The 27,861-nt window shown below is 40.6% G+C and overlaps 1 protein-coding gene across 1 annotated transcript in view; it reads left to right on the top strand.

Moving 5' to 3' along the window:
- The first annotated feature begins 13,916 nt into the window (after positions 1-13,916).
- LOC121303956 (roundabout homolog 2-like) overlaps positions 13,917-27,861 on the top strand; it is a 33,468-nt gene continuing 19,523 nt past the window's right edge. The window contains exons 1-2 of the mRNA XM_041234858.1: positions 13,917-14,477; positions 27,488-27,814. Of these exons, the coding sequence (XP_041090792.1) occupies positions 14,414-14,477; positions 27,488-27,814 (391 nt within the window). The 5' untranslated portion in view covers positions 13,917-14,413. The remainder of the gene's footprint in view (positions 14,478-27,487; positions 27,815-27,861) is intronic.

Raw genomic sequence — 27,861 nt, 5'->3', positions numbered from 1 at the left:
CATCCATCTAAATATGAAAGCAATCAGAAGGCAGCATCTGATTAACAACCACGCACATGAAGGACAAAATTAATTTGCTTAAGTATGGACTCCTAATAGCACGTCTGACTTTTAAGATTGGGACCTCTCTGATTGCAACATCAATAGGTACTTTTTGTGATGTTCCCAGCAGTCATCATCAAAGGCACTGTTCTTGAATTTGAACAGCAAGCTCTGTCTTGAGACGGACTCCATGTGCGATAGACTAATCCATGTGGTTCAGATCTGTGACTCCATAATTCTCGGGACGGGATGCAAAACAGTTTCAAGGCAGTGAAACCTGGCAGGTGGAACCACCAGACTTAAAGAGGCATTCCGTTCTAAGAGGAAGTAAAAGTGGTGGTTCTAGAATCTTGGCATCCATGTTCTGATTCGTGGGCTCGCCAGATTCCATTTCTCTGATGTCAATGTTTTCTTGGTGTCTGGCAGTCATGCTCCTGTGCAGTGTTCAAAGGCACTGTAGTTTTACCTGTAGGTACCAAAGATTTACTCAACCATTGCAAAATTCTCACACCTACAAATACCTGCAGCTGGTAAATGACACTCTGAAGCTCTGATACAGCTCAGAAAGCATTGAAATCAATGAATGCAAATTCCAATAGATGCTAATGCATTATCGGACAGTCCTGTGGTGTTCCACTTCAATTCGTGGATTTGTGGCCATTTTTTCAAAAGATCCCCAGCATTAAAAAAATCATCATAAAATAACAACAACAGATGTGGCATTCAGATGTTACTCCTATGCAATCCCATGAACTTCTGTATCAATTCATATGAATCTGAGGCCATTATATTAAAGCTTTACCTGAATGTAATATCAATGCGGGATCATTTTACAGGAAACACCTAGAACTTGTGTTTGCAACGTGGCTGTACTATTGGGGAAAAAATGTAAATAAATAAAATAATGAAACCGGACTTTATAAATGTTTTCCCATAGTAAAAGCAAAGTGCTCTACAGCATAGTGAAAGCATGGTAAACCAGGGTAAACTGTGGTAAATGCATGGTATAACCATGGAAAAAGCATGGTTTAGTGTGCAACAACAGCATGGTAAACCTTTATAAGGGGTATGAGTCAATGCACATATAAAAACATGACAGCTAGTGTTTTATGCAGCACATAGCCCAGGATCCCAGAGGATCCATCACTAGTTTCTATTACAGAAATGTCAGAAGAGGAAGCTGGATAGATTCGTTCACTGCAGCGGCTTGGTTTCCATCCTCCGCGGGTAGCAAGGATGACACGGCATCATCCAGGATGATTAAAGTTGTCGTCTTGGAATGTGGATTTTGTTCTTTTCTCGTTTTGTTAATGAGGGTGCTGCCCACGCACTCTCCCCAGTGCGGTGTGGACGTGAATGAGAGTGCATGTCTGTGTCAGTGTGTGTGTGTGTGGGGAGTGTATGGCGTTTGAAATATTTTCTTCTGATGTATTTGTGTCATGCCTTGCCCTACCTGTGGGACTGCATGGTCTCCTCGCTCGTTATAAATCTGCCCTGGGGGCAGGGGGTTATGGGGTGCAGAATTAACAAGGAGATTGTAATTGGGTCTAATCCAGCTCGAGGTTGAGGGGGGAGAAGGTTTAAATCAAAGAGTGTAGCGCTTTATCGGAGGAGGGCTAAAAAAAGGTTTAAAATGCAATTTGCTTCATGTACCTCGCGTCGGCATTAGCAGCATTATCAACTGGATCCTTTTTCTTTTGCTTGTTTTTTTTTATACATGCATTTGGGATGTATGGCAATGGTACAGTTGTTTCAATTACAATGCTGAAGATCAATGCAACAAACGGGATTGATATCTGATCACGTGCTGTGTGGTAGGTCACATGACTGGACTGTGGCTACATCATATAGTGAAACTGAGCTGGGTGGTTTTGAACCAGGACATATGAGCAATTACTGTATGTGTGTGTATATATATATATATATATATATATATATATATATATATATATATATATATATATATATATATATATATATAGGGGAAAAATGGCATCCTCATATGAGCTATAATGCATTTGCGTCTTCCATATTTCCCAATGTAAAGACTAGTACAGAGTTTTCGTATCTGCCCCCATAAGAGCTTGCCATTAAAGGGTTCAGTAAAGTAAAATAAATTGCACCAGCTGAAGAGGAAGTCGTGACACCTTGAGATTTTCAAAATATTGTCTTTTTCGCTGCAATTGGCCACAGCTTGCACAGACTGCATTCAAACTAATGCTTAAACGGTTCTTTTGATATTCCAGATGAATGCAAGGGAAGCACAGAATGCAAATGAATGCAGCTTGAATAAATGTTTAGTAAATGCATTTTAATTTAGAGCTCAGCTGTCCAACCTAAAAGAGCCGTGAAGACTACCAGGGAGGAGGTGAATGCATCACTAACAGAAACAAGAAAATCACTTTGGCTTACTAAAACGCTGACTGCATTGCTTCTACAGCCTTGAATGGGACAGTAAGTTCTATTCTGGAACCCAATGCCATGTGTTATAGCATAACAACTTGTATCTCAATTCTATTAATCAAGCTTGGGCTACTGAAAATTCATTACAAAAAAACTTTTATTGAGAAACAGAGACACTTCTGCATTCTCACCCGAAACAAGAACCCGACAGGTTAGAAACCCGATCCCTCCCTATCACCAACCCAGGCTCCAGCCTGACCTTCACCCTATCCTGGAAACCCACAATTTGATGGGAGAAGTCTAGCCACGCCCCTCGAAGCCTTGTCAAGCACATGGGGTTTAGGAAGGTAACTCAATGCAGAAGCAGGTCCAGCTGCACAAGCACACAGAGCCACAGCTTTCACTTCTTAGGCTGCCTCTTAGATGTTTTGCCAGACACATAGCACCTGCGGGCTGATGGCTTATGTGTTATTTCTAAAGGTTGGAATCGAAAGCCAAAAAGGCAAACCCCAATTTTCTGTGCATGTTAATAATATGGAAGTTAGTTTTGATCCCACCCCTGTGTTTTTGCTGAACTCACTTGTAGCTTGGCACTGAACTATAAAAATGCATAACAGCAATGTCTTCCTCTGTGAGGCTCTTGACATGAGAATCATCAAGTTCATTGTTCACAGTAAAATGTTTTGACGATGGTCACTCGATAAGCAGGAAGACACTGCCAACATCAACAAGCTCTTGCAGAATGGAACAAATATTACATCTAAACTGCAGTAGCTTCTCTGCACACTGTCCACTATATTGCTATTCTAATTTTATATATATATTATATATATATATATATATATATATATATATATATATATATATATATATATATATACAATTTCAATATATATAGGGATGCTATAATGGGGTCAATAACTCGCCCAAGCTAGAAAAAAAAAAAAAAACGCCACCTGGGTTAATATTGAGTTATAAGGTCAATAGTATTTATACAAATCTTTGCTTGAATTGTTAACATAGAGCCTTATATCTGCTGAACTGATAATACAAATATTCCAAGAGCTGGATTGAAATCCATAATGCATGACAAGGGTGTCAAGGAAAAATAAATAATTTCATATATTTTACTATGCAGTGGAGGTCATGTATATGTGTGTGTATATATATTTGTTTAATATATCTGTCTACCTGTGTAATATATCTGTGTAAAGACGGGTGTAACATGATGGTTTATTTTAGTTTTAGTCAGACAAGCAGCTGTGTAACATTTTTAAGTTTAGTCCGGCAGGCAAGCCATGATATTTGCTCGCTGTTTATTAGATTTTAAAAGACGTGTCTCAGTAATTAAAAAAAAAAAAATTCTTACTGTATGAACTAACGTATTTAATATTTAATTCAGTTAAAGTTAACATACCACATATAAAGGGTCAATATATAGTGATTAGTTCTTATGCATTTAACATGAGTTCAATGGGTACTCATATGCTTGGTAATGTAATTACACTTAAATTGCTGACTTCTACTTTAGCGCTTTATATAGAATAATTTGTGAAGAGGTTGGAAGGCACAAGAACATGCCATTGTCTTAATCTCATTTTTTTTTATTTTTGCAAGCATCAGGCTGTATGTTACATACAGCACACTAATTTATTTGAAATTAGGGGCAGAATTTTTCTAGTTCGCTTGAAGCTGTCACTGAAAAACTTGAAATGCAGCTGTTATTGATTTGCGGATTATTTTAATATGCTGTACTGGTTTTTACAATGTAATTGTGCCTGTGTGTTCAAATCAACATACAAATCTGTATGCTGTGTGCCCCCCTAGGGTTTGACTTTATTGTGATTAGCTCCTGGATAACAATTTTAATAAACAGAATGAAAATGTATAAAGCGCAGCAGGCTCTAAGACCTGGGTGCTGTTTTTCTCTCTCTGTCTCTCCCTCTTTCTCCTACCCAGTCTCGCTCCCCTTGTAACGGGGTGCTGTTTGTGTGTGTCGCTGACAGTGATGACAGCAAGGCAGCTGTGACCCCAGACTGTGGGAAGGCTGCCGAGCCGTGATTGGGGGACACAAGGTCATGACCCCTGCACAGACAGCTGAACATCCCAAACATTCATTTGGGGCTTTGTGGCGCTTCGCTCGTGCATATCCCAGCTCATCGCATTTGGAGGAATCAACACGCTTCCCCTTTCCCATCACAGTTAACTTATTCTCGGAATGCTTGGAAGATTTTTATGCTTAAAGCTGAACCAGATTTGTAGGGGAAAACAAACACGCGCAGAATCCCGGATCCTAAAACATCAGTGTTTGAAATGTTCCAGGGAATTTTTTGGTTGCTTAACATTAAACCCAGATGGCATTGTAATGAAGAAGAAAACCCTCCATATGTCATACGCTTTGCCAAACAGATTGAGAATTGTTTAGCAAACCGTCAGGTGCACCCCTGTCCTAATGAATCAGAGAAACCTACAATGGAAAAATGTATATATCTGTCAACTATTCATGAGATCCATCTTATAACTCACATCATCATAAGCACTCACTGTTGACAGGTCTATGATTCAGTTCTCCTCGGATCTTAAAAGCTGGTCCAAGCTGGGTCTGGTCATTATTGGAATAGGGGACCTCCAAGAAACACCAGCTGTGTTTTAGGATGTAAATCTGGCACACAGCAGAGGGCATCCCTCCCCTTTGGGGATGAAGAACTGCGAGCTCCGCGTTGATGATTCTATTATTATTACTATCATGTCTGGACTGCAGAAGGCAAACACCACAGCCTGTACACAAGTGCTTTGTGTTTGTCTTCAGTTGTACAGCCTGCGACCTCCTTCATTATGCAGGCAAGCACGGGACGAGAGCCAAGCCAGTCATATAAAGAGGGCTACAACATCACGGTTAAGAAAACCCATTCAACAACAACAAAAAAAAAAAAACGTTGCACGTTAGCAATTTTTTCTGCACAGTAAACAAAAAGGAGGATATCAGGTCAAACATGAAGCGCTCTTCCTCTGCTTTTCAATTGGCTATGAAGTAGGATAGGAGCAAGAGAGACTGCAAGCATTTCTCTATATTTGTTTGGCTAGGTGCATTAGGGCACTAGGGTGGTGATGCCACTGATTGTGTTACTATAGCTACAGGACCATTGCTGTTGAAGCTGCCTCTGTTGGACGGCTGGAAATGGCTGGTTGTCTTTGAACCAGGCACCAGAAGGGAAGCCAGACTGTGTTCAAGGCAAGGGCATTTTCAAAAGGTCTTGGTGTTTTTCATTTCAAAGACCTGATTATGATTGGAATCCTTTAAGTCTGATCCCCTATTGCTGTTACCACGATGCAGTAAGTGTTGTAAAGACAGTATTGGTTCCACGCGGACATTCCTCCAGCGCCTCACAGAAGGACTATCGAAATTGACCACATTCGACAAAGTCAAAATCCGAAAGGGAAAAGGGAAACACTTTAAAGGGGGAAGTGCAAATTCCCTAGGAGCAATGAAACTATTGTTACTGCATGAAACTAGAACTCACATGCTGTACTCGCCAGAAAGAGCAGTTCAATTCATACTCAGAGTAGGTTTTTACAAGTTTAAAACCGCTCTGATCTTTCAAAGTTTGCCCACGATGTTCTTATCTATAGCATTCCCACCTTAAAGAGGGGAAATATCATTTTGTAAAATTAAACAATCTTGTGAGTGTTGGTTATGATGTGAAAGCAAAACGGTGTTTAGCTAATCCATCTTCAGAAAGGAAGGCATTTTAGTCATAAAGGTACAGAAATGTTGCCACAACACCCCTCGTATAAAAGCCTTGCTCTTACTGAGTTTTTTTGTCTTCACACTGTGGGGGTTCCCAGTCCTGTCCCTGCCCAGCTGGGCTTGTATCTCTCACTGGTGCACTATTCATCTCAAGATTGTGTTGGGCCAACAATATATAAAGGAGCATTTTAGTAGGGAGACTGGCCACTCTCCACCCCCCATCCCCACCAGGGCCCTGTAAATCAAGAGAAACCCGAGCCGACCAAAGAGTAACTTGAGGGGAGATTAAAGGGAGAACAGGGCCCTGGGCTCCCACTGATGTCATGATTATAAAGACAGGGATGTTCTTCCGAGTGTGGGAAACAAAGACAAGAAGAGAGAGAGAGAGAGAGAGAGAGAGAGAGAGAGAGAGAGAGAGAGAGAGAGAGAGAGAGAGAGAGAGAGAGAGAGAGAGAGAGAGAGAGAGCGGAGATAGAAAGTGGATAGGTGAGAGAGATAGGGAGAGGAAATGGGTGGGCTGAATTAATGAATTAATGAATATTCTCTATTTGAGTTCCAAGCTTCGGCCAGAGAGACTAGGACATGTGGTATAATGTGGAAGACAAAGGAAGGAGAGGAAGACAACTATAGGGATAAGGAAGAAAGAAAGAAAGAAAGAACAGATGGGGTGTTAGAAGACAAACAGTCCAGGGAAATAGATTGTAGCGTTTAACATAAACACAGGGTCGATGTGATGTGAAACTGGAAAGGAAGTCATGAATCTTTGAGAAGGCCTTCCTGAACCTAATCTTAGATTTTTTATTCTCAAATGTAATACAACTTAGACAAAATCACAGCAGAAGTCAGTGAGCAGCTTAAAAAAAAAGAAAAATACATTGACAATTATCCACGCTTGCAAACCTATTCACAAAACTGTATTGTTCCAAAGACTGTTTTAATGAAAAAAGAAAACAGGTCTTCATGTTGCCAAAGAAGCTGACAGCAGTTTCCTTAATACCAAATAGTATTTCAGTTATCAAAAAAGAAAGGTATTTAACAGTTTAGACATACTGTACTAAACAAAACTTAATAAATGAAATGTTGGTCATAGAATTTTCTTTTAGTATTTCTTCATTTAGCATGTCAGTTATGGATAAAATGTCCACAAGCTTTCAAAACTGAAGAGCAAGCAAGACAAACAATGCTGAGCACTGAGGGGAGAATGAAAGAAAGGGGAGAGAGGAGAGAAGAGGTTTTGTGAGCCTAGAGGAAGAGGAGAGAAGAAGGAGAGGGGAGAAGGGAGAGGAGAGGTTTTGTGTAGCCTTGAGGAAGGAGAGACGAGAGAGGAGAGAAGAGGTTTTGTGAGCCTAGAGGAAGGGAAGAGAAGAAGGAGAGGGGAGAGAGGAGAGGAGAGGTTTTGTGTGCCTAGAGGAATGGGAGAGAAGAAGGAGAGGGGAGAGAGGAGAGGTTTTGTGAGCCTAGAGGAAGGGGAGAGTAGAAGGAGAGGGGAGAGAGGAGAGGAGAGGTTTTGTGCACCTAGAGGAATGGGAGAGAAGAAGGAGAGGAGAGAGTGGAGGAGAGGAGAGGTTTTGTGAGCCTTCTGCTTTCTAACTCCGTCTTGCACACACTGCAGAGAAGTTGTGGGCTTTATAAATCCCTAACCCAGGACTCTTTTGCAGTTTGCAGCTGTTAAACCCGGGTACGTGTTTATTTATAAAGCCACTTCAGGTTCTGCTTCCACTTATCTGCAGTGTTTGCTTTATCCACCATCCTGGGTGTATTTTCTTCAGGTCTGCTCTGCCCTGTGTGTGAAACAGGCAGTGTGTTTACCCTAGGCCAGTTCAGAAACTGCTAAACAAAAGCTACAATATTTCCGCACCCCCTTCCCCTAAGCCTGGGATTCTTTTGCCTGTCAGCAACTGTCATCTTGTAGATCCCCCACCCCAAGGCAATTTAACTAGGCCTTTTTTTTTAAAAAAAAAAGGGTTCTTTTGTTCCAAACATTGTGCTGTTTTAACTTACTTAAAGTAAGAGCATCACTTTCTGAAGGAGCATCTGTGTCAGCAATAACAAGCTGATTATTGGAATGCGTTCTGATCACTTGCAGGCCTCTCACCACTGTATTTCTCTTCTGTTAAGTAATGTTAATAAGTGGGTAATAAATCACGCCCAGGGGGAAAACACCAGAAGGGTTACTGTAGAGTTGGAGGTCTTTAGATCTCCCACTGATAAGAAGGGCTGCTGTTCCCACAAACGTATTTCTCCTTCATGCAGGTAGAGGGCACCATTCCATACACAATCCAGCAATTCCTGTTCGGCAGGAACAGCATTTCAGATTCACCGAACCTCTTTCTCCTGAGTAATGTGTGCTCCATACTTCATTTTCTTTCTAAAAGTACAAGCAAACTGTCATTGCAGTATTCTGTTATATGGAATTATTATGTACATATGGTGGAGATGCCCTTCATTTGCTCATTTTCGAGACGTGCAATATTTTTGTTCTGTGTTCGTGGCCAGACCTGGCTCAAAGTATTTTGTTATATGCGTTCTAGTTAAATAAATACGATATATTTCTATGCTGGGTTGATGTCTGTGTGCAAAGTGAAGGGTGCTTTGGAATCTGTTGAGTTCTGAGGGGAGAGGAAGAAACTAAGACACTTTGCAGGTTCACAGCCCACGGCCACTGACCAATTAACTATCTCCTGCAAAAAAAAAATAGAAATAAACCGAGCGAGAAACAGGAAATTGGGCAGCCCTAAGCGAGGCTGCCTGTTCCACCCCGGGGAAGATGAGTTGCAGTGAATCTCACTGAGGGGCCGATCAATGAGCAGATAGATTGCAGTTTTCAAGCAGCACCTTCTAAATCAATTAATCTATAATGAAATCTATGTGCCCTCTTAAAGGGACAGGCCCTTTGAGATAACCAGCACAGCCAGCTTGCGGAGCAGAGCTGGCGCAAGGGGTTCATGGGGGGGGGATTGGCGGCATTGCTGGTAATGGCACTCGGGCACGGGGCACTGACTCTCATACCACACTGACTGATGCATGATATTATATTGAAATGCATTATACCTTACTGTATTGATTTAAAGTACACTAGATTATTACTGGGACCGAGAGCTATCAGGCCTTTGGGTTTGAAGTACCCACACCTATGAAACATAACAGAATAACATTGGAACAAAAAGGAAACGATGTTTAACTGGACACTCACACAGCATGTCTTTGTACTGTGACTACAGCCCTGCTCTAACCTATTACATCTCATCTTGAGCATTGCAGCTCCCTGTTTGCTGGTAGGCTGTACCTGTCACTAAACTTGGAAGCCTTCAGCTTGTTCAGAACGCAGGTGCCAGGCTGCTTTTTCACACTCGTCTTTCACAACATATTACTCCAGGGCTGAGGTGCTGACATGGATCGCCAGTCAGTTACCGGATTTATTTTAAAGTTACCGTAATAACTTGTAAGGTCCTTCATGGATTAGGGCCATCCTATCTCCAAGAACTAGTAACTTCACATGTTCATATTCTTCCTTTGAGATCAGAAAATGCATAACTCTTAGTTGTTCCAAAAAAAAAAAAAATTGTCTTAAATCAAAGGGGGACCTTTTTGCTGTCGTGCTCCTCGTTTGTGGAACTCTATTCCGGTTGACATCAGGAAGGTTGAACCATTGGATTCTTTTAAGTCTAAATTGAACACATGCTTTTTTGAATGTGCTTTTATATAACTGGTTGTCTCTGAAGTGTGTTGTACACATGAGCTCTCATGTTTTGTTTTTAACTTTGTACAGTGCTCTGGGATGCCATTGTGTGACGGGAGCTATATAGAAGTTAACTTATATTGTATTGCATTGTATTATGAAGGGACCATCTCAGATACTGGGGAATCTTTATCTCTAGTCCTAGCATTGGAATGGGTGAGTGAAACGAACATCAATAATAAGACGTTCCTTATGGACTGTCCTTCAATAATCGTTCATTTATTTTTGCATGGTTTTTCACTGTGATTGTTACAGGTTCATTAAGTTCAATATTGCCCTTTCATATTTTTCAGACAGTTGGACAAGCATGCGTGGAAAGTACTTTTTTTTAGATTAAATACTGCAAACTGTTTCATCCGTCTGTCTAGTTGGCTCAGGTTGCCTCTCCTATCAATGATTCTTCACTTCAATCATTCGAGGGTGAATGGCCTCTCCTGAGGCCCTATCTCCTAATGGAGCATTTGTGAAATGTGTCAATGTGGCTTTGGGGGTGCAGTATTCTATTACAGCGCAGATCTATACAAACTGTTTTGGAAGGTCGCAGTAGAAAACCATTGCTCTGTGGTGCAGTGAGCTGACGGAGAGAGAGTTTAGCTTTGGTCATCATTATTGTTCACTGATTGCTTCTCAATAACCAGGGGCAACAGTTTTCCTCCAATTACACTGTATTTACAGTTGATTTTTAAAATAACTTGGCGTGTAGGGTTTCTCTTCTTGTCAGAAGAGATGTCTTCTAGTCCAGCTGATACCCTGATGCGTCGCTTATTCAAAATATATAGTAAGAGACACCCTACAAAAATGATGTCAAAAATGAAGATTTCGCATACACCTTTTAAATATATATTTTTTTTTATTAAAACCTAGAAATAAATTAAATAAAAAAGGAATGTTGATGGTTCAGAGTTTAAACGTTTAAGTTAAAAAGAATTGCACCTGCAATATGCAAGGCAGCTTTATCACTCCATCTGTGGGATATACTGTATACAATAGTGTCACATTTTAATAGAACACCTCGAGATTTGTCATTGATATCCTTTATATGGCGACCTGCATGGAATCCTCTGGGTGTTAGAATTTCAACTTTCAGTCAGTAATCAGTGATATAGAAATACTCATGTGTGAAAATGTTAGACCAAGCTATGCTTTAATTAGGCTTCTTAAACAACTTCTAAAAAGTATCATGCATTTTGCAATTTGTGGCTATGTGTCATTTTTCTTTTGCTATTTTATATTAATTGCATGAGTGGCCTATTAAAGCCATCAATTAAATTAGACAATCACCAATTTGCCTATTTTGACTATTTTCCAAGGTTTTCAGTTCCAGTGGTCTGATTTCCTATACCAAAGCCATGGGGTGTTCTAATAGACGTGCACACTGCTGTGCAGTGTAAGGCACACATCAAGGTTGCACACATGCAACATGTAGTATCCTTGTAGTATATCAAAGAATATTAACAGCAAAAGGGATTTTTTTATTTTCTGATACAAATGCCTTTAATACGTTAAAGCTTAAACAATTAAGCACATTGCATCCCGAAATGTAAATAATAATGAAACTCTATGTGGTTTAACACCCCTAATGAAAAGGTTTGGTGATGAAGCTTCTGTCAGCTACAGCAGCTAAGTGGTTCCTTGAGTGTATTTTATATATATCTTGCCGGGTTGAAGCTTCACAATAAGTGATGAATGGGGCCAGTGTTTGGATGTGTGCAGGGAATTACATTAGAATTTTTGACATTTATTAGAAAGCATTACTGTCTTACCCAGAGATATTCACGGGTCACACTTCAACAGGCTGTAACCTGTCCATGATGAATTAGGGTTAGAGTTTAATGAGTAAGTTTGGAATGGGTCAGGAATGGGTGTTCACTTCATAGGAGTTTGATAGGAATTTAACATTAAAATTTAGTTCAAGCTTGCCTGTATAAAAGATTTATAAACTAATTGAAAAATAAGTATAATAACCTGATCCAATTTAAAAAGCAACTTTTAAATGAAGCCTTGTTTTAATGATTGATTCAGAGTTGATCTGGTGTTGATCTGGACCTTTGTCATTAGTTTATAAATAGGGTTACTATATATAAAACTAACCACTGGCAAACTAAATAACACCACGTGTTAATATATTTATGTAAGCCAGCTGATAACTTGAAATAAAGTCTCACCTTGTTTGTGGCTAATTTGTGATCTGGGAGTATTTATTTCTGTGGTGTGAACTTCACTTGGGAGTTGATTCTGGTCACTTATTTTGAAATCATGGTCACTGATCAGGGCTATAATCAGGGCAGTGTTTGAAATAAGACTCCCACTGCACAGCAGCTAGATCCATTCCTGGTTTTACAATGAGTTTAATAAGACACGCCTGAGCTTGTTACCTATACACTGTGGCTAATCAAGCTCGTAGTAAAACCTGGAATGGGTGAAGCCGCTATGCAATAGGAGTCATATTTCCATCCCTGCAGAATTCTATTATATTGACTGCAATATAGCCTAGCAGTGGTGTTTCAGCTAATCTTGTGATCTCTTTCAGTAGTTTAATAATACAAACACATTTAAGTTGTTATAGACAGCCAATCTTCATATACAGGTGATTTAATATGGGAAAATCTAGGATTTAATTAGAGTGGTCATTATTCACAGGTGCAAGTGCAAGTTTCAGTCTATTCTATTCAATTCTATTCTATGACATGTGCATTCAAGTGCATGTCTGACAAATGAATATACTGTAAAGTAGATTCCCAATGAAACCTATTATATTAGCACATTTCTTCATTGATTCCGAGTATAATATTAGGATATCATTCATTCAGCAGCTGTCATTATTCCATTCAAACACTATTGATTTGGTGGGACTCTGTGCTGCACCGTAATCATATCAGATCCTTCCCTGCTTTATATATATATAAAAAATAATTTTATTTAGCCTTGAATCCCATCAGATGACATCACATCATCCAGCAATAGACTGACCTGTAGTATTTCACCTCTGGTGGAGTCGCAGCGAACAGATCATGCCTTCAATCGTGTTCCGGCGCATTAGACCGGGTTATGCTACGACAGCATGCTTGGATATCACATCAGATTATGTCTTCTCCTGTACCACGTAATATACTGGTGGATTGCAGTGTGACAGTGATGTAACACATTGTTCAGATCAACTCACCCTTACCGCATCGCTGAATCTTTTTTTTTTTTTTTTTTTTTTTAATGTGTGTATTCATATACGATGTATAGACCCCTTTAATGTATGTGACACACCTCGTTTTGGAGGGTGGCTTGTTTCTATTACAATCATAATAACATTCTGCTGATTTTCCTTTGCGCCTAGGCACTGAAGACAATGACAGAACCAGTTTCAGTGACTGCGTGCGTTTTTCATGTTATAACCATTTGTGACATAAAGAGTAGAATTTGGGGTGGGAATCCAAGCCACATTAAAAGAAATGCTAAAACAATTTTCAAGTGGCTACATTAAATAAATCACGCATATGCTTCACGGCGCATAAAGAGAAATGTTACATTAATTGTGTTTTAAATATTTTGTTAAACCAGCAGATGCATATATAATTCGATTAGTAATTGTTGCATTTTTGTATATGAGGGAAACGATATTGCGCTACTGTCTCTTTAAGAAAAAGACTTTTTTTTAAAAATGAGAATAGGAAAGAATAGGGGGTGGGTTTAGCAATGACAACGCTCTTGAGAGTGTGGAATGGGGGCGAGTTGTAATCTAGTTATGCTCATTCAATTCAGGGGCAAGGCAAGAGAGAGAGAGAGAGAGAGAGAGAGAGAGAGAGAGAGAGAGAGAGAGAGAGAGAGAGAGAGAGAGAGAGAGAGAGAGAAGGGTTGTAGTGTTAGAAATCATCACAGGGAATTAAACACACACACACACACACACACACACACACACACACACACACACCACAACAGCGATTTTTTTTTTCCCTCGGAAATGTAACCACTTCAAGAAGAAGAAAAAAGAAAAAAAGTGTTGTGACATTACAATATTTCAAAACTGCACTCACTCCACATTCATTCAAAAAGAAAGAAAGAAAACGGGCAACTCGAGTCGATGGTTGTATTTCCAGTTGAGGGGACCAGAACAAACGGAAAGTAGTAATTCGCAAGGATGTCTAGGATTGTAGCTGATGTGTTGTTGTTGTCAGTGTGATGCGTCGGCTGGTGCTGTGGTTGAACTCAAGGCGCACGGGAGCGGAGTTTACAAAGTTATTTTGCGGTGTTCCAACCCTTTCGGTCCCCAACCCTGTATTTCGATTTAACGATCGGGTTGATGTGATTTCTATTTTTAACTACTCTGTTTAAGTTTGGATTATTTATTTATTTATTTTGCATCTGCTGGATATTCAAAAAGACACATTGGGGTTTTTTTATTTTTTATTTTTTTTCCCCAAAGGGGGCACCCACAGATTCTTTCCAACAATTGCCCGTTTATTTATCAAACACTGCACAATAAGGGCAAGATGGTCTTTCAGCTCACTCGGGGTGCCCTGCCGTTTGTGGTTGCGTTCATCTGCTCGGCTCTAGGTAAGAACATTTCATTTAATAACAGAAATGTATGGGACTCAATTCTGATGCGTTGCTTTGCTGCAATTTGTGAAAATTCGTTTTTTAGGTATTTCATTAGTTACTGGTTCCTGTTTACAACCGCGCTGGAAAACAGAACTATGTTGTGGGAATGGGATTTAAAAAGAGGGGTACATAATAATAATAATAATAATAATAATAATAATAATAATAATACAAACTTCAATTCTGATATTTTGAATAGACTTTGGGTATAAAGTGTTAATTGGCACCCTTGTTAAAATACCCGACAGTTTATGTTTTCCCCTGGCTTTGAAAAATGCAAATCCGGCGGGTTCCACAGCCTCTTCCAAACTGCTCAATTAGGCTTCGATAAGAGTTTCTTAAGTACTATAATAATAAATTTACCCATAAACCGCATTTCACATTAATAGATTGGCACAATTTTGTTGGCTGTGTAATACAAAAGGGGACCGAAAATTTTTACGTTACGTTTAGCCGCCGCCCCAAGTTGTACACAATGCAAAGAAGGTTTACGCCTCTTCCAAAATCTTCGGATAAAGCTATTCCTTGATACCCCTTTATGTATTTTTCCCCCCAAACCACTTTAATTTTTTATAATAAAATAGGATCAAGGGTAAAAAAAAATAGGAATGAAATTCTCAGTGCTTAACATTTGCGACTTGAAAACTTGTCGTGCAGTGTCTCTTAGCTGCGAATTTTACCGTGGTGAACTTCAATTGCCTGTTGAAGTTCAAATCGCCCAAAAAGGCGACCCGGAATTCTTTTTACCCCCTGTAACGTAACGCCCCCAGGTTGTGTCCCCATCCCCCGGAGAGGTTTGACGAGTCTATCCGAAGCATTCTTATTTTTTTCCCAATGGGGGGGCGGAAAATTGAGTTCCGGACGCCCGTTAATCGGCGAATATGAATTATAACACCTCTTTGTATCCAACCGTAAAAATAAATGGTTTAGCCAAATTCTCCACAGTGAATTAAGAGTCACGAATTGTAAACGCTGAACTTTTAACAGCACGTCACAGAGAATCGACGCTTTAAAATGGTTATTTTCGCCCGGACAACTTCAAAGGGGGGGGGGGGGGGGGGGGGGGGGGGGCAGGTGGTAACAATTTGGTAAACCATCTGGTAGACAAAATTTAAAGGCTTTTTTTTTTTTTTTTTTTTTTTTTTTTATAACGGCGATTGTGACTTCAGTTCCCTGGGCCAGTCAATGCTGCAGTACAGTTACCAGACCGCATTAATCCCGAGCGACCCAGATTAAGTCAAGATAAGGCGTTATAATACCTTGAATGTGTGATGGTAATAAAGCCATACCGATATAATGCCACATCCTTACCTAAGAGTTCAGCCTCAAGCCTGACTGCAGTTATGTATCAGATTCAATGAACAGTGATCAGTGAATCAGAGTTTCAGTTTTTCATTCCGACAGTCAGAATTCCATTAATAAAACACGCAATAAAAATGTAATTTGTCATGTACAGTAAGCATAATGCAGCGGGGCATGTGTGCTAGTTTTGTTAAACCTTTTACATGAAAACACTGCTCGGATCTCATTAAAACATTATTATTATTACTTGTATTTTTTTACGGTGCTGTAATACGTAGCTTCCCTGTCCATCAGCAGGTCGTTCTTTTCAACGAGTTGCCGATGCAGTCCAGTTTCTAATGTATTTCAATCAAGACAGAAATGTTTTAGTTTAACTGATAATGTTTTACACTCTATTGTCGTCGGAATATTATAGCACTTGCAATTTCAAGTTTAGGGGAAAACACATTTCTGGAATAAAGTCAGACCAACATTTTCTAAAAAAAAAATAAGCAGAAGACTATACAATCAGTCCAGACTGCATGTATCTTCTTGTCTTTTTCATCCCAGTTCTGTTGTGGCAGATAGTTTCAATACAATAACCCACTGTAATGTGGCATGCTGTGTGCTCTATATATATATATATATATATATATATATATATATATATATATATATATATATATATATATATATATATATAACAGTTGGTTCCCCAGTGGATCAAAAATATGCGCAATATTGCCGATCACAGTACCGTCAGCATCATTTTGTTTGTTGGGAAGAAAAGCTGTGGTATACAGCTATAAAAACAACCCGAAGTTACTGTATTTGGAAACTGAATGGTTTGTCATGATGCCACGCATGTCTGTATGCGTTTAGTTTGTTGCAAATACAGTAGCCGAGTAGCCAACTCTTTTTACGCGACGTTTACCACAAGTCAGACGCCATACATAACTCAAGGGAACGGGCGGAAATACATCTGTATTGTTTTAACTGTTACAAAGGAAAACCGCGAATAAATAAAGGAATAAATGTTTAGAATAATATTTAGAACATAAGCTGCTTTTTAACATCGTCGAGCGCTGCCCTCCGCCCGTGCCAGAGGACGGAATTCTCTTTAGAGATGGGTGGTATTTTCAGGGTCACCGGGGGCTCAGCAGTTCAAACGTTTTTGGGAAACGTTTAATAGTTAGCGTGGCTGACGAGACATTTAAAAGACAGCAGGAGGGGCAGAATGCTGTCGCCCTGGGAAAAGATTACCTTTTTTTTATATAGGTTATACGAGTTTTGGAACAGCGGGTACAACGTGGGTTATTCCGCAGGATGAGCTACAGCAGTTTAAGATCTTGAACTATGAAAGAAATACAGACAGCAGGACGCCCCGTGTGAAAACTAAACCGAGGAAGAACTGCAGTGAAAGTGCAGTGTATTTAAAAAGGACCGCAGTCTGTACTAATATAGCTGCAGTGTTACCGTGCAGGGTGCATTGCAGACAGCTGTGCGGTACTGTACAGTTAAGTACGGTGATTCTAATTAATTAGTGCTACGCTTTTTGCAGTTGAAAACATGACAGTCTTACTTTTTAATAGAATATACAGGTCACCGTTAACCCTTCTTTTTTGTTAAATAGCAGTGGTTAATATTGTAACGGTAGCTCGGAAAATCACATTGCAATTTACACTTATAATTTTTTATAACCCTTTTTAAACTTGATAGACTCCGCAGGGTTAATGTAAAATCGAAAAAAAAACAAAACAACGTATATTGGACTAACAGTAAAAATGTGTTTACATAAACACTGGCGAGGACACATGCCCCCCTTGTCAGGTGTGAAAATGTAATAGGAAAGAGATAAACTCTACACAGTCCCTGCAGTGTCCTGCTGAGATCTGTAGTGGCTTGCTTTCTTTCTATTACTGGTTCACACCTGATAAAGAAGCAGTGTGTAATTCTGGGTGCTTGTGTAGATGGGTTTTTACTTGGAGTGCTTGCTACCCAAAGACTTGAAAAAGTGAATCGATAGAGTGTGGCAAAGGCAGTACAGTTTCACGTGCTCAAGTTAAAAATAAAGCCACGCGTGGAAGCATTTGTCTACCAGGACAGCACTTTTCTTTGGTTTTACTCAGGTTTACCGAGTGAGTGTTTGTGAGTGACAAACTGCAGTCTGTCTGTGCTGCTTTGCTCTCAACCCCATGTCAACAGTGCTGAAGCAACAGCAGTTACTGTTTTAAAAGCGTTTCTTTACTCCAATGCTTCATTTGAATCGTGCTTTTAAAAACACTGTTATTGGTACAAAATTAGTAAGAAAAAAAAAAAACTGAAGGACACTGAAAAGCCTTTCAGTTAAATTTACGAGCTCTGTATTAAAAAGCTGTATCATTTTAATAGCTGTTTCTGCAATCTGGTGCAAATTATACCATTTCCCAATCAGTCCGTTAATGTGTACTGGGAGCTTATTAAATTGAAGTGGCTTCCCTTGTTCTCAACCCCCTGCATGTATGTTAACATTACCCTTCAGTGCACAGCTATTTCTGAAGTGTAAGAGTATAGACATGCACTATTTCTACATACACCGTTTTTGTTTATCTATAGTTGATCTCTTAATATTTACAAAGCAACCAGAGAGACTTCGTTCTCACAAATGGGGCTGACACACATACATGCACTGTAACTTCCTATGTAACTCCCAAGGATCCAGTTTAAGTCAAGCCACATATGTCCGAGTGGTGCTTCCATGCTCCAGAGGTCTGTAATTACAGGTTTTGGGCATGTCATTATCCCCAGTACCACCATCTTTAAAACATCACAGAAATGTATCAAAGGACACGGTACTTCCTGTAAACAACTGGACACTTAAGACAAGTCAAGAAATAAAACCAGACAAAGAGAAATTCCTGCTGAAAGTGGCTGCTTCTCCACCACCAACACCCTCATGTGGGTTTTTAAAAAAAAATTTGTTTCAATTTGAAACAATTTTTCTCACGGTTACGTTTTTGAAAAGGTAAAATTGTACTCTTTCATGTTATAAGATAATAATAATAATAATAATAATAATAAATAATAATAATAATAATAATAATATAATAATAATAATAATAATAATAATAATATTAGCTGAATAACAGATTCAGCTAAATTCCTGGTATGTTTATTCCCAGTTTTTGTAAGTTCTATTCCTTGTATAGTGCTGTTTTGGCACTCCATTTGATTAAACTGTACATGCAATTTGATTTATTGATGACTTTGGGGTCCTTTGCCTTTTGAGGGTTGTTTCTGTTTTCAGAACTCTGCCAGAAGCAAGAAGACAGTCAAATAAAACAAAAATGTTGCTAACCTCTAAGAATAGGCTTTAGAAGAATTATGGAAACATCTGGGTAACGCAGACAAACGTTTGCATGCAATGGGTTAAAAACAAACTTTTTTTTTTAATATTTAAAACTAATACTTCTTTAAATTCTTTCACTCAGATCTAAAGTCTGCAATTTTATTCAGACTAGTTACATCCCCATTTATCAAACAAAACACAAACAAACAAAGAGAAGAACAACAAGAGAAGCAGTGTCAATAGGGCCTCCTGTTTAACCCCTTCACCTCCAGAGCTTTGATAGAGCTGTATCTCCAGAACCGAGCAACAACACTCCAAAGTCAACAATCTGCCAGGTTTCCTGCGTTTCGGAACCAACTTGTGAACAGATTGATGACGGTCTGCATTAGTTCCAGTGGCTTTTTAAAGGGGCCAGTGCACATTACCAGAAACCCATGTAAAAGAGCCTTTGGAAAAAGAAACTTGTTTGAGGACAAAGGGTTATACAGGGACCTTAGGGCTGAAAGGGCAAGGTAGGGACTGGACTGAGTCTGTTTTGAGCATCCTGTGTGACTCACAGCAAAAGCGAGCTGATCTCTGTCTGCACTGGTGACCTGCGCTGTGTAGAATTGGGCACCTTGTCGGTGTGCTGGGAGGAGACAGTCTGTCTCTGAAGGTTGTGTTATATCCTGGGACAGGCGGGCTGCATGCCACTCTGCAGGTCTGCCGGACAGAGCGATCATTTTCTCCATTCTTGCGTGAGATCAGTGGCTGTCATGCGTGAAGCATGTTGGGGTGAAACAGCAGGGGAGCGTGGTGGAGAGCATTTCATACAGTACAGTGAGTGTGAGCAGAAATAGGCTTTGACTTTAGAAGTGGGTCAGGTTATATTTATTTACATTTAAGGCTTTTACTTTTTTCGAACATTCCATGTGTTTTTTTTTTTTTGGTGTTTTAAATGTTATTAATACAATACAACACAGATGTATTTTTATATAGCGTCCTTCACATCATGGCATCCTAGAGCACTGTACAAAGTTAAAAACAAAACAAGAGAGCTCATGTGCACAACACACTCCAGAGACAGCCAGTTATGCAAAAGCACATTCAAAAAAGCATGTGTTCAATTTAGGCTTAAAAGAATCCATCAACCTGCCCGATGTCAACCAACGAGGAACACGACAGCAAAAATCTCTGGCTCCAGTTGATCTAAGATGATTTTAAGAACTAGTTCTGCATTTTCTGATCTCAAAGGACGAATAGGAATATACAGAGTTAGTACTTCTTGGAGACAGGATGGCCCTAATCCATGAAGGACCACTAGTGTGAGTTGTTTTATTTTGTCACAATAGTGTGTGCTTTTATGTGTAAGATGTATTTTGCGCGTGCGTGTGTGCATGCATGCATGTTTGTTTATTCAGTTGGTTATACGTCACCTGAGCCTATATGTGAGTATTCCTGACTTTAGCTCCTGTGCACGGACAGCAGTAAAGATATAAATAGGGGCATCTTTGATATGTAGGGACAGATGAGGCTGAACATCCAAGTCTCTGACAGCCCAGGCCTGCCACACATTCAAGCAGTGCTAACAGATTGTGCTGCAGAGCAAGGAAGGAATACAGCACAGCAACTCTGCTCCAAGCTATTAGAAGGTCTGATAGATTTTATTTGTGCACAGCAGAGCACACAGAGGAATGGACAGTTGGCCCCCCCGGACACAGGCAGGCAGCCAGGCAGGCAGGCGGAGGTGTTGGGTTAGCTGCCCGAGGCCAGCAGTTAGGAGTAAACATTGCTGGACTCTCAAGGCGTTTCTTGGTGTTTGGATTGTAGGGAGATCTCAAACATGGGTCACAATGACTTGTGTGACTTTTCCATTAAAGCCAGTGGTGACGATTGACTGCAATCTCTCTTTATTGCCTGTCTTCATTAGTGCAGACGCTCCTGTCTCCTTCTCTTCCTTTCCTTCATTCTCTCTGCCCATCTCTTATCTGGATTTAAATCCCCTTTCTCACGTGCAAAAATAATTTAGCTTTGGTTTGTGCAAGTCCGCGCAATGAAACTTCCCACTCGGTCATTGCTCTGGTGCCGGATTTGAATTAAAGTGGTGTTTGGAAATTATTGATCCAAATGATTTGAATGGAGTTAGGAAGGAAGACTTAAGCCATGGTTGTGCTTTGTTTATTCTGCGTTTTCTATTTGAACACTATAATGGAATAGCCTGTTTAGATTCCTTTACAGAAAGTGCTCTGGAGGTTTATAGGGCCAGCAATAAAACCCCAGCAATCCACTGTTATCAGGACAGATAAGAATGCTGATCTGAGAATTCCCAGGTGTTTGCATCAAGCCATTCTGCAGAAGAATTAGCAATGGGATTTTCAAGTAGCCTCTCACTGGGAAATCTGGACACTACTACTTAAAAGCTGTGGTTGTTAATTATACAACAAATTGACTACAAAACACTGAGATAAGACAATCTCTGTTAATAACGGGGTGTGTGATAATGTCGATCTCTCAATCACATGTTTATATTTGTAGCAAGGAGATAGTTACTGCATTGGAATGTTTGCAAATGGTGCGTTTTAATTGGCTGTGGATCTGAAGTATTTATAATCAAGAAGATAGTCACTGGAAGGTTCTACAAGCCCGCCCGAAGGCGCAGATAGCCCCTGGCATGCGGGTGTCATTGGTGTTATAGTTTTTAAACAGTCTGCTATGATAAGCACTGGAATCTGTTTCTTGTTGCTTGGTCTCTGTTCTTGTCTTCAGGCTTACATGGAAGTCATTTGAAAAAATGATTTTAGTCATTTCCTTACAAAATCCTTCTCAGATAAGGAAATTGAAGAGGAACATCCTGTGCCATAAATGATTTCCTGCGTACTTTGGCGCAGGCAATCGGTACAAACCGCTACTATTCGTCCTTCTTTTCTGAAGACGAGAATACGTACACACACAAACATGCACCCTTTAAGAGATAGGGAACAAGTCTGAAGTCAAAGTAAACTCCCATATACATCTGCATGCATGCTGCCAGTTTCACAGTACAGCAGGCAACTCTAATGACAGATGATGTATGCAAATATAAAAGTATACCAGCCTCCTGGCCATCCGTTTACTGCATGCAACTGCACGCATTCCTGCATCCTCGCAGACAGGATGTGGGAATCTCAGAGCGCTCTGCTGCGGTTAATTCGGAGGAATGCACTGACTGGAAGGTATTCCAGAGTTTCCCTGGCTAGAGTGGAATGGGATCAGGATGCTGCAGATCCCAGCTGTGTCTTTTCTCAGCCCCATGGACCCGAACCCCTCTCTTCCCAGCGCTTTTGTGTTAGCACTGAGTGGAGGCATTCTGTTACAGCTTGCAAGACTGCAACTTGTCTTAGTAGATGACTGCTTGCAGCTGGGAAAACACAGCATGTTGGGGCAGATTTACTTTGATACACTTGGTGTAGTAGCGGTTACCTTTTATAAACATTTCTGATGGACGAGAGCAAAAGCTGCCCCTTGCAGTAAAACAGGATTATCTCTGAGGCCCTTACCTTGAAACCGGCGGGGGATGTGCTTGGATGACACAATGAGCTTGCTAGGGGAGGCCTTCTATGAATACAATGCAATTTCAATGAGGAACCTCAAGAAGGCGCTGTACAAAGGCTGTGCAAAAACAAATGACCACACGTGGGGGCCTGATAATACGTTTTTGCCTGGCCCTGAAAACCCTGACGAGGACATCAGGGGTAAGCCCAGATAAAAGCTAAGAATGAAAGCTGGGTATTTCAGGCATGCTGGTTACTGCCCCCCTCCTGAGTCGATAGAGTGAGGGGGGAGCCCTGTGTTTGCTGGCAGCAGGGTATGAAGTGTTTGGTGATATTTGAGTATCATGGACAGACACTTGCGTCGCCAGTGTCCGGCTGAGGACCACGCCTGTCTGTTTGACTTGTTTGCTTATGTGTTTTTGCACATTGTGTGTTTTTGTAAATAGATAACAGAGGCCGGTGAGACCACGTTGGTTTATAACATTTCGTCTCAAGTGAACGGAACGGTGTGTTTCTGACCCCCTGGTGAAGTCCCTTTCCTAGTCCTAGGTAATAGAACACGATTCCGTTTTGACCCCTGCGAATTGTTTTTCTGACACTGCACCGGCATTTCTTAGAAAGTACTTGATGCATTTCTCTCCTACTTTCCGCCATTCCTTTGACATTTCTCGGAACCTGAATGAGTCGTAGAACTGGAATATTGATTGTTTTTTTTTAAACTCAGAGATGTGGACGGGGATTGGGAGGTGAGCTCGGGAGAACCGTGTTTACTGGTAGCGAGACACATGGTGTAGGATAACTGCTTTTGATTCTCTCAGTTCAGTTCAATGTGTTGCTGCTGTATTGACATGACCTGTCACATAATTCAATTGAGGTGGAAGTTCATTGAATTGGGACAAAATAAATACTAGGGAGCAGCTAGACTAAGGTCAATAGACACATTTCAAATAGGGATGATAAAATCAACAATACAATACTGGCATGTTGTTTTGCATTCAGCGTAAAACAGTAAAAGGTATACAATACTATACAGTATGACGGATAGTTAGGATATCATCAGTGCCTGCAGTTTAAAAGCTGAAGACCATGGCAACCAAGGCACACACAATTTCTCAAGAAATGATAATTGAGTTGCATGGTATGGTGCATCTGTTCCATGCAGGTACAATAATATGCTTTCTTATTATACTTCCCTGCAAATCACATCCACTGTGAATTCTAAGACCATTCATTATTCTGCTTAGGCAAAGTTTAAAAGACCCCCCAGCAAAGAAACTATTACTCTAAAACTGTGCCAAATAATTTCCTTTTTATATGAGACCAACCCCTTTTTCCACCCCGCTACAAGAGAAAGGTAATTGTAATGGCCGCAGCTTTGTGGTCTGCTCTTGTTATTATTGTTATTCTTATGCAAGCACTCCTTTGTTGTCACAGTTTCTTGGAAGGAGGGGGTTGGTTGGATGGACCCCCCCCCCCACCTCTCTCTCCTTCTACACTGCCCATTCCCTTAACAGAAGAAAAGGGCCACATTAGCAAATCAATTCCCAGGCTTCATCTAAAGAAAGGAGGAGGCAGGCCATAAAACAACTAACAGGGGGTGTATGGGGCTTATTTATAAAAAAAAAAGAATTGCAGATGAGGTTGAAAAGGTTTTTTTTTTTAACTCCATCCCCCTTTCTTTCTATCTTTCTTTTCCCCTCCCCTTACTCCTCTCCCTCTCTCAATATCTATAGCAACTGAAGGACTTGTATTAGAATTTGGACGGGGGCCTTATGGAGCGACTGCACCACAGACAAACTGGGATTGTTACTCTGGGGGAATGCAGTGATTAGGAATCGGAGGCGCTCGGTTGCTTGGTTGGTTTGTTAGTTGGTATTTTAAGGAAAGGGGGGTGGGGGAGCTGGGCAGATTGATTTATTTTTTAATGGCTTTAGTTTCAAATTGAAGGCTTTTATTTCAAGTTTTCAGGGGCCAGACATAAGGGGTGAAAACGGAATTTCGGGGCTCGGATAGCAAGGTGCGTTTTTAGAAAGTAACCTTTTACTACGTTAAAACGCTGACTGGACCAGAGTGTTTCAGGGTTAAAAGTAGATATTTAAAACCATTTTTAAACCAGTTTTTTGTTTACCAATAAAATCAGCAAAAGTGACCGCCTGATTGTGGTTAAAGTGGGAGAGGGTCAGGGAGCCCAACAGAAGGAGAGTGAGTATTACAATAAGGGAAATGAAGATTCGGTAACCTGCTCTTTCGAAACAAGCTCTAGGTTGACGGCCATTTCGGGTGAGAATCCTCTTGGAACTTTGCAGCGCAGTGCAAACAGAACGAAAGCCAGTCCCAATATCTTGTGAAACATGCCACACCATGTCTTCGTGAGAAGCAGTTTAGTATTGCTGTGTAAAAGTAGGACCTTTAGGCTGTCATTAACTAGAGACTGTGGAAGACGTGCCTTGTTTATTCTGATCCTCCTTAACAAATTAGCAATGATTAATCTGACCCCTGACCTCTCTGGAGGGGACTCCGGACGTGTCGCCGTGGAGATGGTGAGGAATGGAACCCCAAGCCTCCCGACCAAGGAGGGGGCGGGGACTGCAGGATAGTACACGATTATAAATGACTGAAAAGAGCCAGCGTAATAAAGGGCGACACACACTGTGATGTATTCTAATGGAGAGACAGACTGGCACGTAGACAGGTGTACAGGCTGTGTGGCCATTGAGATTTTCTGCTGTTGTGTTTGTTGTATTGTAAAATCTTAAAACTATATTACATTTCCAGATTCAAGCCTTTGCTAGTTAAAAAAGAGAGTGAGAGATAGACCGAAAGATGGATTGAAAGACAAAAATTGATAAAAAGTTGGGTCTGACGGGGAGATTGATAGATCCTGTAGGTAGTCAGATACATTGACAGACAGAAATGGGGTATCCACAGAGACAGCTCCCCCAAGGTGCATATATAGATAGAGATAGATAGATAGAAGGCCCTGTGGCTTTAATGGCATGAACATCACCTCCCACCCCCTGTCCCTCTGCACTGCAGCGATTGCTGGATGTCATGACTCTGCTGCCTCCAGACGGTATAAATGGAAAATCTGTTTCTGATTCAGCAGAAAAAAAAAAAAAACATTAAAAACAAATGCACTTAATATGAAAATCCAGGCAGGCGGCCCCCGGGGCTCTGTGCCGAGAGCGTCACGGAGCAGAAACTGGCAGCCGATTCAATCCGCCGCTCTCTCGCTGCTTTGCTTTTTCAATACAGCAAGGTCACCTCTCTGCTATCCAGCACATACAGTATCTGAAAACGAGGATTCAGCACTTTCTCCTCAGTTGTCCTTCCCACAAATACCTGTTTAGATGATTAAAACAGGGCTGTTTCTGTACCAAGGATTCAAGCCACTAACCCAGCAAACCCAGAGTCTCTTTAGTGTGTTTCTGCTGTAAGTAGAAATTGATTTAAACTTAGTATTTGGATCTGCTGTCTTGAATATCATTCGAACAGAACCCCCACACTCTCAGTCAGTGATTTATTAGCAGTGTAATTAAAGAAGTTACTACAGACCAAAGGCCGAAGCAAAAATTGTCCAGGTTACTGTTTTGTCCGACAGAAATGGGTGTTATAGAACTGTGTGTTATCTTTGTACTTGGTAATGACAACGGGACCCTTTCCACATAACTTAAAACATTCAGAAGAAAGCCTACAAAAGGGGTCTTTAAATACATTGTGGAATTTGATTAACAGAAAACCGGTTGAGATTTAAACAATGTGGAATTTACAGTACATACAGCCTGCAGCTACCCGCTGTTCTCCAGGGTCACTTTTCATCACAGCTGCAGCAGACAGTGTCTCGTCCTGCCAATCCCCGACCACAAGCACAGTTGTATAACCCAGACGAAGCAGGGGCAAGCAAGGGAAGGCAGTGCTGAGCTGTGTTCATCAGTTTAGCTCAGATCCAAAAGCCAGTAGTCTGCTTTAAAAACCTCTTTGCAACATTTCCACTCGGTCGAGTCGCCGATCCTTGCCTGTAATATTTATAAAGCTGCTCGCAGCGCTGTGTCTCTGAACCTACCCCCTGCTGACCGAAGTCTGTTCTACTTTCTATAAATGTCTCATAAAAAGCTATTAGCTAAACACTGCTGCGATTAACCCTTTGCATCAAAGCGGGCAGGTAATGAACAGCCAGAGGAGACTTGTTTTCATATATATCTTCCACAACTGTATTGCACTTATTGCTTAAATGTTACCTTTGAACTTTGCCAGATCCTCTCTCTCTCTCTCTCTCTCTCTCTCTCTCTCTCTCTCTCTCTCTCTCTCTCTCTCTCTCTCTCTCTCTCTCTCTATATATATATATATATATATATATATATATATATATATATATATATATATATATATATATATATATATATAACTACAGCTGTCACCAGAAGTTCTGCATCGTCCTGTAGAATTAACAAATTGTGCTTCATATTATTGAATGAAACCTGCGGAATAATGTTACATTAACATATTGCGTTACATACCACTTTGTAGTCCATATACTTAATGAGAAACTGACAAAAATTGAAAAATGGGATATTTCGAAATACTGTACTGCTATTATAGCTTCTGGTAGACTTCTGCAATATCATTTTGTAGTTTCTTTGATTACAAGATGTTGAATAAAAGATCTAAATTACGTTCATGTAGTTTTTTTTTTTCCTCAATCCTAAAATTCCAAACTCGATATAGGAGCGACATAACAAAATCACTTTAAATAATAAATAAAAACAAACATTCAAATGCTATTTCACTGGCTGTTTAATTTGCCTGTAACATTCTCGTCTGACTCTCGGTTTCTTCCTTCCCCGCAGGTTCCCGTCCCCGGCAGGATGACTTCGCCCCGCGGATTGCGGAGCACCCCTCAGACCTGATAGTGTCAAAGGGGGAGCCGGCCACGCTGAACTGCAAGGCGGAGGGCAGGCCGCTGCCCATGGTGGAGTGGTACAAGGACGGGGAGCGCGTGGAGACGGACCGGGACGACCCACGTTCACACCGCATGCTGCTGCCCAGCGGCTCTCTCTTCTTCCTGCGCATTGTCCACGGCCGTCGCAGCAAACCCGACGAGGGTGTCTACGTCTGTGTGGCTCGCAACTACCTGGGGGAGTCCGTCAGTCGCAACGCCTCTCTGGAAGTAGCCAGTATGTTTTTTTTTATAATTCATTTTGGGGTTTAGAATTGTGTTGCT

Source organism: Polyodon spathula, chromosome 36 (genome assembly GCF_017654505.1).
Source record: "Polyodon spathula isolate WHYD16114869_AA chromosome 36, ASM1765450v1, whole genome shotgun sequence".
NCBI classification, from domain to species: Eukaryota; Metazoa; Chordata; class Actinopteri; order Acipenseriformes; family Polyodontidae; genus Polyodon; species Polyodon spathula.
This window is presented reverse-complemented; position numbering and strand designations above follow the sequence as displayed.